Consider the following 11,110-nt stretch of genomic DNA (forward strand, 5'->3'; position numbering starts at 1 on the left):
AAAGTAAAACATTTCCCCATCATTCATTCATTCATTCATTCACCTGCATACATATTCTCCAGGTTTAAATAGTATTTTCTTGATTAATCAATAAGGGTGGAGTCAGAAACCATGCAAACCCAGAGGAACACAGAGGAGTGTCTGATAAAACTCATGCACCACACACCTTAAAGGCAAACAGACGCACTTGTGTGTGTGTTGTGTGGTTATATTGTGTTACAGCTGCTCACCTGGATGAGCAGAATGCTGTAACCTGATAGACTCCAGGTAGGAAGTGGCACATTGGGTCCATTAATTCTGATGATACCCGCCTACACTGAGATCTGGACCAATGAGTGGCTCCAAAAGTACCTTTGTGACACTTTTATTTTGGTTGGCAGCCAGTTCACTGCCAGAGAAAAGCAGGGTTGATTTTTAACTTTGCATTTTATATGCTTTTCTATGTGTTTTTTCTTTAATTAAAACATGGAGCGACCCAGTCTTCAGAGGTTATTTTCGGCTTGTGATGTGAACAAGTCTGGTAAAATAGAGTACGAGGACTTCACCGTGGTCTGTCGGGAGCTCAACGTGTCCGACTCGGAGACCAGGACTCTGTTCGACAAGTTCGACCCGGACTCGGACGGATGCATCGACTACCACATGTTTTCGTCCCGGTTCCAGGAGGTCTCGGAGACTCTGGACTTTGGGTCTTTCGGCACCGGTGCGTCCCGGAGCCAAGGCCGTCCGTGGGAAGAGTTTGAAGGCAGGATAGATGCTGAGTGTGTGCTGTCTGAAAGGTAAACCCACACCTGTTCCTGGTTCCTATTTCCTTATTTCATTAACTAACTAAAACGTGGATTTGTTTCATTCACGGTGCTGACTGGTGACTCAGGAACCCAAACACAAAAGATACACGTCACTGTTTAATGTGTCTGTAACGGATCTGCCTCAGAGCACAACATCATGTTACAGTGTTACAGGTGTGACTGTGAATCCTGTGGGTAATGGAAACAGTGACCAACGCTGGTTTGAAACCAAAACCACCTTTTTGTTAAAGTCAACTGATGAACAATCTATTATTTTCTTTAACTCTTTCCCTCAAGTTTATATTACATTACATTACATTACATTACAGTCATTTAGCAGACGCTTTTATCCAAAGAGATAAGGAAGTGTATTCAACATAGGTATTCAAGAGAACTACTAGTCACCAGAAGTCATAAGTGCATCTCCTTTCTTAAACAAGCATCTCAAAGCATAAACCAGAGCAAAAGTATAGTGCAGAGGCAGATTACTACGAAAACAATAATTGCAACAGACTAATACGAATACAATAAGTGCTACAAACTACTACGAATAGGATAAGTGCAGTAAACGAATACGAATTCAATAAGTGCAGCGAACTGATACGAATACAGTAAGTGCAACAACTAATACGAGTGCAATAAGTGCTACGAGGAAGGCTCAGGGTAGTACTTCTTGAAGAGGTGAGTTTTCAGCCTGCGCCTAAAGATGTAAAAGATATATAAAATACATACAATTAATTACAATAACTCAAGGTCTACTGGCAGGCCTTTCTACTGAGTTTCAGTTGGCCAAGTGATGTGCTATAGTCAAGACAAACGAATAAACAGTTAGGAGGAGGAGAAACAAACTACAGAAATGATTATGCCATAATTGACAGTCAAAGGATTTAGTAAATGAAAGCTTCCTGACTTTAATCAGAGTTCAGATGGATGTTAGATGCCGTACATGTATTGGGTCTGTATGGGAGTTTATGAATATCAAAGGTAGCTGATGATAACAAAATGCAAATTCAAGCTGTTGTATAGCTTTGATTTGAAAATGTGGGAGAGTCAGATTTGTAAATAGTTTTAAATAGTTGTTTTGGCAGATTTTAATACATGAGAAGTTTAGACTGTGCTCATTATTTTGGTTGTTGTGCTACCTGGCTGTTCAGGTCTTATACTATATTTTCACAGTTATGTCTGTAAAATGATGAGAAAAGGAGTTTTATGCTCATTCACCTGTTGCTGAGCCAAATGGTGTGGTGCTAATGAGGATCCTCTGTGGGATTCAAACACAGTGACTTTTATGTTTCTTATAAATTGTTGTTTCTGTCAAATTATAAATTTGGAGAATGTTATGCAATAATCTTAATTCTACAATTTGCTAAAAAAAAAAAAAAAAAAGGCCTCAGCACACTGCATCTGTTTATTTGATTTAATTCAAATCTTTTACTGGCACTAGATGCTGCAGGCTCAACATTAGTTTTCTTTTTCGTTGTTTGAAAAGAGCCAAAGTCAATTTTCACTCGTCGCCGTACAAATTGCTATATTTATTGGTGGTTATCAAATAACAATCTGTACTTTGATTTTGCAACTCTCAACATTGATTAGACAGAAGTGAGATGGCTCACTCCTTAGCAACTTCCATCCTCAGCTCCGGAAAAAACACTGTGTTCAATTCTAGTCAGGCAAGTGAGTTGTTAGATTTACTAGCCCAACATGGCATTTCTCTTGCCCTGGGCAATCGGACAATTATTACTGTTGAGCCTTGGAAAGTCGTAATTTAGTATACCATAAAAAAGATAATACAAATTGTCATAAAAATGTCAAAAAAGTCATAGCATAGTATGCCAGAAAATATGTTATTAAAATGATTAGTTGTACAAAATGCAAAAAAGATAAGCTCTATTTCATGCCATAAAAATGTCATATAAAAAGTACAGTTTGTCACACGAAAGTCATAGTATTCACCTCATTCCTAGGCCTGTATTAGGGCATTTGCAACTTGGGGAACTTCTTCATTGCGTCATTTTGTATTCTAACTTCAGTTTTAAAAGGCAGTGCAATTACTAAGCTAAGCGTCGCCAGTTTTTTTTCATCTTTTGCCAAAGAACCTGTTTTTAAGCTTTAGAAAAAGCCGTTATTCAGATAATCATTTTTTGAGTTGCATGCCCGAAATAGAAAACAAAAGAAAAAGTCACACTGTAGTATGCTATAGAAATGCCATAAAGTAATGTCACAGTAGGATATGTCATAAAAAATGCAAAGTATAGTGTTTCCTAAAACAATGACATAGTAAAGTATGTCGTAAAAAGATGTTATACTATAGTATGTCCTAAACGAATGTTATAGTACAGTATGTATGAGTACAGTGTGTGAATGTCATTGTGTAGTAGAAAAAGTCACACCACAGTATGTTTGGAATAAAAAAATCATAGTATGTAGGGTTCAACAATTAATGTTTTTTATCATAAAAAAGAAAAATGTCCTTGCCCCTTTCACTTGTTCATGGTTATCAAATAACAATCGGTACTCCACATGTCCAACTCTGAGCAGAGTGTTGAGCCCTAAGCCCTATTGTTGAGTGAAGATTAAAATTTGGATCATGTTGCATGATTGGTGTGAGAAGTCGTATATTTATGTTTGATTCTTTTTCCCACATTGAAACTTCCACCTTTAACATTCACCTGTCAGGCCTATAGGAGTTGAGTATTTGATCCTGGAAAGAAAGACTTTTGGTATGCTGCCTATAAAAATGCCACTGACCGGCTCATTGCTGTAACTATTTGTTCTCCTCCCACAGTCTCAGGGAGCAGCTGGCTGATCTTTACCAGACCATTCACTCCTCTGCAAACACAAACCTGCTACAGCAGTATGAGAAAATCATCCACTCTCTGATCAGTCAAAGCCAGGACAACAGACTCGAGTGTGAACAGCTGGAGACCAGCATGAAGCGGTGAGGGTAACTGTCAGCCTTTTTGACTATGTGAGACCAGTACAGTTTAGAATACGTGACCTGTGAAATAGAAAGAAACAGAATGATTATGAAATAAAGGCCCATTATTTAAACAATAAACCACATCACACAGTGGTTAATAATGATATTCACCCGGCTCATGTGGCTATAATGTGAGCAGTGACATTTAGTATTAGCATTTGAAAGTGAATGTTTAAAATGAAACTTGTTGGACAGATTACTGCAACCTAACTGACTGTAGATTTATTTTAACTACAGAGCAGTGTTGAACTGCTGCCCTCTTCTGGCTGTAAACCATAGAAACGGTGGACAAACCCTGTAACTTTATTCCCTAAAATCCACAGCATCTACTGGGATAACCTATTAGACTTAAAGCTGCATTAATTGATTTCAGTCCATTAGACTAGAGGACAGAAAAACATCACAACAAGCAGACTGGTACACAACTGACATTTCTGCCTTTATAGTTTACATGTTAGCAGACAATTTCCAGGCCATCAGACAAACCTAAATACAATGTTCACTTACCTTTTATCTCTGTTTTGGTCTCCACCAACCAGTGAGAAAAATGTGTCTTCAGCTACAAGAGCGTCAACCTTTTAACACCTAGTTGTTGACTTTGCCTGTCTGCCATTTGTTGGACATGTATCATCCAGTGTGTTTATCAGAGCTTTTTTCTTTGTTATGGAAATTAAGGAGATCGGCTCAAAATAAATCAGGCATATTTACTTATTCCCTGTGATTTGGTACTATAGGCAATCCTATAATGATTCAATGTAAATATCAGTTCAAGTCTAACTATTATTGGGCCCTTCTCCTGTTGCTGTAAATTAATATGCCACCTGTCAGCTGACAAACTGTATGAACACAATAATGTATGAGCAGTATTCAATAATATTGTCCTGAGGTAACCCCTAGTTGTAGTAGTAGTTGTAGTTGGCAGCAGAGAAAAGATAACTATAATGACTGTAATCACAGTGGTTACTGATATTCAAGCTGAACAGTGATTGTAGATATTATAGGTTTTATTATGCGAGTTAAGTCTTTTTTTTATTTCCCTTACAGTAAATCTGTGAAGTTACCCCTCACATAATACCTTTAGTCGACTATTGAATTTCACTCCTATACATGGGAATAAACCTTGTGTCTAAGCTGTTTTTGTTCAGCTCTCTGTGGTTCAGTAACTACACGGCATGAGAAAGGTGACATTCCTTATTCAAGGAAGTAGGAAGACATAAATGTGCTGCTCTGCTTTGTTCTTTTAGTCCTCTTTAAACTGGATATATAGCCAGCTATTGTACCTTTATTTCCACTTTGTGGAAATAAACAGACCTTTGGTATCTTGGCATAAAACGGATACCAAACTAAATATTACTAATATATGTGAGGTCTTATTGAGAAACCTCACAGACAACATGTAGCACACCTGTGGAGCCTGTCCCTCCCTCCACTCTGGTTGGTTCATGTGTTGTCTGACATGAGCAGAGCGTTGGCAACGTTTGAAATCAAATCAGTCAGGTAGAATTCACACATGGATAGTAGGTGAATCGATTCTTCTTCTTATCCCTGCTGTAGTCATCTCTTGGACTTCTGCTGGAAAATCGGCTTTGCTTCAGCAGCAGTGAGACTGCCAGCACAAACTTAAACATTCTTTTCTGTTCAAATAGAGCTGAGGAGATGAACAACAGTCAGCTGGTAGAACTGGAGGACGATATACAGCAGCAGCTTGCCAAAACCGAGCAGAGGGTGAGAGACGAGGTGAGTCTGATACATGCATTTCAGTAGATGATTGCTCCTGTGATTTACCGCTAATATTTATAGAAAGTGAAATATATCAAACCGAATGAAGTGGCTACTGTAAAAACAGCTGCATTTCATCAACAAGTGGTACACTGAGAAATGGACATAAAAAAAAACAATTGTTCAAAGCAAAGGAAAAATTTCACCTCACGGGTTCTTGTGAGCTACCTGCATATGTGTGGTGCAGCACATAGCAGCAGGTTACATGTCTCCTCACAAAGAGCCTCTGTATAGGCAGATGAAAGCCCCTCTTTAAGGCCTGAGCCGGTCTGCACCTCTAACTACTTTGGTTTCATGTCTGTAGGAGCGTAAAAAAATGGAAGGAGTTATGGCGTCCGTGCAGAGGAAGCACAAGATTGAGGTCACAGACCTGCATGCAACTGTGGACAGACTGTTAAAGGTAGGTTTTTCCACACAACATGCATTTACTTTGTTCTTTCACACTAAATAGATTGTATGAAAAAGGGGGAGGAAAGCAGCTCTGGCTTAATTTTTGATGCACTTGACAGACAGAGAAAGTGTTTTCCAAATTTCTCCCATTTTTTTTTTTAAGGGTGACCTTTCAAAGACCACCTTTAAAGACCTATAAATACCTGGTATCTAATGTCCAGCTAATATGAAAGAGGGAGTCAGACTGAGAAATTAGGGATGTTGCTAAGATGCAGTTAGTGCAAAGCCAGGCCTAGAGGGTCATGTTTGATAAGACGCTGCATGTTAACAACTTGTGGAATTTGCTTGTTAGCTCAGTAGCCAAGCTAGCTCCTATTGTTTATGCCTTAAATCCAGCTACATGTACATTCATGTCTTTTCTGCTACAACACACACATGAATATCAGTAATCAAAATCTGAGGGGGGGCTGTGTTTGAGTTTAAGTTCAACACTCCAACCAAGTGCTAGTGAAATGATATACTTGGTAGAAATGCATACATAGTTGCAGATTGCAAGGACCGATATCGAGCAGTTTAAAGAAAGGCTTCTCCTTTTCAGGAAAACACACATCTTGGAAAGCCATTTCCACAGAGAGTGTAAACACTGTTACTTAAGCTATCGATTGCATGCCAGTAGTATTCTATTCATTACTTAGATGAAGCAAACCTTCCCATTGTCTCTACATTATAGAGTTAATAAAACAATCTAAACGCAATTTCACTCGTGGGGTATATAATTAGAACTCTGTAACGCAGGTCTGACTTTTTTTAATTTACTAAAACACATTGGCTAATCAACATCTAAAACTGTTTAACAAAATGCTTGTGTAAATGTTCATTCTCAAGAGCCTAAAGGAATCTGAATTCAACGATTCAAAGGAGGATGTGGACAGACTGAACAGAAAGATCGGTAATCTCTCACAGGTACATCATGTATTAGTTGTCACAACAAGTCACATGTAAGTTGTGTAGAATTGTTCCGGTTACTCACTTAATCGCCTCACAGGAAAATGAGGACCTGCGAACCTCTCTGCTGCAAGCCCAGACAGAGACCGCCATCCTGCACTCAGAGCTGGACAAGCTGAAGAACATGTACGCGGACCAGAAAGCTCAACACGAAAGGTGAGGCAGTGTGTTTAAGCTCAGCTCAGCTCATGTCTGTGGACACAAAATATGATCCAGCTTCCAGTACAACATCAGCAGAACATGTGGATTGTATTTCTTTACAGAGAAACAGATGAATTGAAGAGGATGGTTATGGAATACCAGTCATATTCCAATCAGATTCAGATTCTCCAGTAAGTCTTTCACTTGATAAAGCTGTCTTATTTGGATACTGAGTAATTGATTATTTTTTTTCATCATGTCATTTTTTTTCATCAAGTCATTTTAGTGTCAACTGTTTCGGTGTTATCATAAAATGTTGATAATTACCATCCTTTATTTTTAAGGCTTGGTTCACCAAAATTAGAAAGAAATCCTTCCATTGCCATGTTGCTCTGGCACTGTCTATCCAAGCAGGATAGTTCTGGTTTTAATTGCTCAGGCTTTGAAGATCTCTGAGATTTCGGCTGCCACCGAAATACAGTAGATGTTAGTTTAATTTTGTTTGTGGGGCTCTTTAAAAGACAAAAAACAGACACTACAAATTTACTTTAAAAGGTTAATCTGCAAATTCTTTAACTGCCCCTTATTTAACATTTATAAGCTAAATATAAAAGTGTAATAAATGGTTTGTAACACACTATAAGGAACTGTGAACAGATATAATGTTATTTTTAACAACTATAACTATTGTGGGCACCCATGTACGGAGGCTTTGGTATAAACAAATAATGAGTGAAATAATGAATTAATAAAATATGTCCTCATTGGAGAAATTATAATTATTAACAAATACTGAAGGTTAATGAACATTTTAAAAAGGCCTCTTCTCTGTGCAGCTACAATAACGTGTGTTAGAAACCACTTGTTATATTAAATAATATGCTTACTAAAGTGAAATAGCATAATGTATGAACCACTTTATTAACATACTTGGATTACCAGAAGAACAGGGTTTAATGTGTTTACTGCGCAATGCAGACTACTTGAGGTGCATAAAACAATGCAGGTTTACAAATATTTGTTGTGAATACTTTTGTGAGCTCTTTTTGTGTAAATGTTTTCTCACGCTGCATTGTCCAGTCTGTAAAATACCATCCAGGTTAAGTTAAACCACATACAACTACACTCCTTGAATTGTCAATACAACTTGTTTACCATACAACAGTACTAAGGAAGTAAAGGTTTGCACATGCATGTGACTCAGTCTTGTATTTCCTTGAACACATCATTAGGGAAACAAACAAAAAGCTGTATGACAGTAACGACGGGCTCCGCTCTGCGTTGGCCAGTGAAGCGGTTGCAGCTAAAAGGAGGGTGAGTCCTTTGTTTGTTGATGACATATTTCCTTATACCCACTGGCTCTACATCAGATAAAAACTTACAGTAAATTGCTTTCACTAGTTCAAGTGTAAGAAAAACATTCTGACATCCTGACATTCCTAATCTGCTCAACAGCTGTCTCCCCAAAATGAAATCCCAGCCCGACGGATGAAGCCCCTCCGACAGAGCACACTCAACCATGGCAGGTATAAAAAGTTTTTCACACACTGGTGTGAATCTTTGGATTGATCTCTTGGTGAATTAAATTGTCCCAGCTAAAGCAAGCGTGTGTCTTGTGCTTGCAGCCCGGAGCAGGATCCCAGCAAAACAACCTACTCTCATGTGGCCACCTGGGCTGATAAGTACCTGGACAGTGGAGTTTCGCTGCCGATGGACACAGCTGAGAACTCAGGCAGTGATTACGACAGCGAGGACAGCAGGGACTCGGTTGAAACGGTGCACCACAGTTACTCATGTGTCCCATCTGATGTGGAGGTCAGAGCACACATCAGGTCTAAATAGTGGGCCATGTAATGCCTGTGACAACTTTAAATGATTATTTACTCTGTCTGTCTGTTACAGATATCAGAACTGAAATCTGAAGATGCAGCCTCGATGGCTCCTAGCAAGGCCAACTCTATTGCGTCATCTCTACGAAGACGTTTGTCTGCATTTTCCACTAAGGTACAATGGCTTTTTAATGCAAAGTGATTTGTAGTTCCAAAGAAGTAAAATTTTGCCAGTTATTTAGAAAAAAATGAGGAAAGTAAAAAAATAATAAGCAGAAGTTTCTGTAGCTGAAATATGTTTTTTTTCTGCTCTCTCCCCTGTTAATAATCTCACAACCCCTCAGATTTATGTTGCGACCAGCCAGTTGTGAACCACTGATGTAGCAGCATCATCAGTTCAACGTTTTTCACTAGTCCATCAGCATTTGTGTTTATTTCTAATTAGCTAATGTTACCATGCCAACATGACGGTCAACATGGTAAACATTTAACTTGAAAAGCATCAGCATTGTCAATGTGAGCATGTTAGCAAGCTGCATATAACTGTTGTTTGGTCTGCCATTTAAATGTCTATATTTTAGTGTGCATATCAATTACATGTGGAAATAGGGTTACTGAAATGCTGTACAAACAAAACAAAAAAATGTTGACATGGAGGCAACCCAAAGTCCAATTACTAGGTTTTTCTGGAGGTTTATATCAAATCTCACAATTTCCATCAGCAGATTGAGTTTGTTCTTTTGTCATCAAGTGAAGTATAGAACCTAGATAGGTGATAACCGTATAATGACAAAGACTGACACGTAATGGAAAGCTCTGTTAAAACTATAACCCAGGCCTATGAGTTAAGGCAAACTACTTAGTTTAAGAGTTATTATTAACACTCCACTAAATTAATGCTTACTGTTTCTTTATAATAAATGGCACAAACGGATTTCCCCCCCAAAAATTGGGTAAGCTTGTGATCTTTTGTTGCATTTCTGAAGCCTTTAGAAGCCAACATAGAGGAAATTGAGGAACCCTCTCCAATGTACCGTCTGGTTTTAGCCGGAGACGCAGGAGCTGGAAAGTCCAGCTTCCTGCTGAGACTGACGCTCAATGAGTTCAGGGGAGACATCCAGACTACGCTGGGTAAGTGCCACAGAAAACACATCACGTTTCATCAAACACTGACACATTCTTGAGATTGGATGTTTAAATCTGCTTTTTTGGTTATCAGGAGTGGATTTCCAAATAAAGAGGATGCTTGTGGATGGAGAGAAGACGAGCCTGCAGATATGGGACACAGCGGGACAGGAGAGGTATTGCACTCACTTTCATAGTGTTAATCAAGGAAGTAGCAACATGAAAAACATGGTATTATCAATAAAAACGTGCCACATTTTTTAGATAATGACTGAAGAATGTAAAATTCACTGTATATCTTTTGACTTTAGGTTTCGTAGTATCGCCAGGTCTTATTTTCGTAAAGCTCATGGAGTCCTGCTCCTCTATGATGTCACTTCAGAAAGCAGCTTCCTCAACGTCAGAGAATGGGTGGATCAGATTCAGGTAACTGATTGACAAATATTGGATAAGTGACAACAAAAAAAAGCGCCTTAGAGCAGGAATATACTTTCCAATGTTTTATACAGGATTCAACGGAGGAGAAAATCCCCATGTGTGTTATTGGAAACAAGGTGGACCTGCGAGAGCAGCTTCCAGAAGGGAGCTGTGTGAGCAGTTCGCACGGAGAGAAGTTGGCCAAGGTGTGTAACCTTTCATTCCATCTGATAGAAAAGTGTTTATACAGACGCCCGGCCTCCCAGGTGTCTAAATAAACTTGACTTCAGTCAGGTATGTCGATGCTTTGCTTGCAGGCATACGGCGCCTTGTTCTGTGAAACGAGTGCCAAAGAGGGAACCAACGTGGTGGAGACTGTGCTTCATCTAGCGAGGTAGGAGGCCAGAGAGAAAGAGAGTTTGAGTTATTCTTCACAAACCATGGCAACACTTAGACTTGTTTTCCACTCCCGCAGAGAAGTGAAGAAAAATGTCAAACTGAGGCGGCAGTCAGACTCTCGGGTCAGACTGAGTCAATCCAACCCGAAGAAGACTATCAACGCCTGCTGTGGACTGTAGATGGTTGATATCAGTAGACACGGTGGAGCAATGAAGGACACCAAGTGATTTCTATTTTGTGACAGACATAATTTTTCTCAC

The 11,110-nt window shown here is 39.0% G+C and overlaps 2 protein-coding genes across 4 annotated transcripts in view; one reads left to right on the forward strand and one right to left on the reverse strand.

The window, feature by feature from the left end:
• LOC129107893 (pro-cathepsin H-like) overlaps window positions 1–11,110 on the reverse strand; it is a 243,842-nt gene that overhangs the window by 185,075 nt on the left and 47,657 nt on the right. The gene's annotated exons all lie outside the window — the stretch shown is intronic.
• On the forward strand, window positions 466–11,090 carry zgc:162879 (ras and EF-hand domain-containing protein). 2 transcript variants are annotated; one of them, XM_054619488.1, is made up of 17 exons: window positions 466–776; window positions 3,571–3,723; window positions 5,412–5,502; window positions 5,849–5,944; window positions 6,820–6,897; window positions 6,980–7,095; window positions 7,203–7,271; window positions 8,313–8,394; window positions 8,536–8,606; window positions 8,706–8,895; window positions 8,983–9,084; window positions 9,896–10,040; window positions 10,129–10,210; window positions 10,346–10,460; window positions 10,544–10,657; window positions 10,769–10,845; window positions 10,927–11,090. In XM_054619488.1, exons 1-17 carry the CDS (start codon window positions 466–468, stop codon window positions 11,027–11,029), a joined length of 1,995 nt encoding a protein of 664 aa, XP_054475463.1. In that variant the 3' UTR covers window positions 11,030–11,090. The 2 variants fall into 2 exon arrangements, with proteins under 2 accessions (XP_054475463.1, XP_054475464.1); XM_054619489.1 differs by having other exon boundaries at window positions 540–776; window positions 8,706–8,856.

The sequence above is a fragment of the Anoplopoma fimbria genome, chromosome 19 (genome assembly GCF_027596085.1).
Source record: "Anoplopoma fimbria isolate UVic2021 breed Golden Eagle Sablefish chromosome 19, Afim_UVic_2022, whole genome shotgun sequence".
In the NCBI taxonomy this organism is placed as follows: Eukaryota; Metazoa; Chordata; class Actinopteri; order Perciformes; family Anoplopomatidae; genus Anoplopoma; species Anoplopoma fimbria.

What these genes read in the sequence shown, in the direction of transcription:
- zgc:162879 (XM_054619488.1), top strand. Translation starts at nt 466, where the DNA reads ATGGAGCGACCCAGTCTTCAGAGGTTATTTTCGGCTTGTGATGTGAAC. An exon ending in AATCAGATTCAGATTCTCCA is followed by an intron (nt 7,272 to 8,312) that starts GTAAGTCTTTCA and finishes ACACATCATTAG; the next exon opens with GGAAACAAACAAAAAGCTGT. An exon ending in AATGGGTGGATCAGATTCAG is followed by an intron (nt 10,461 to 10,543) that starts GTAACTGATTGA and finishes TGTTTTATACAG; the next exon opens with GATTCAACGGAGGAGAAAAT.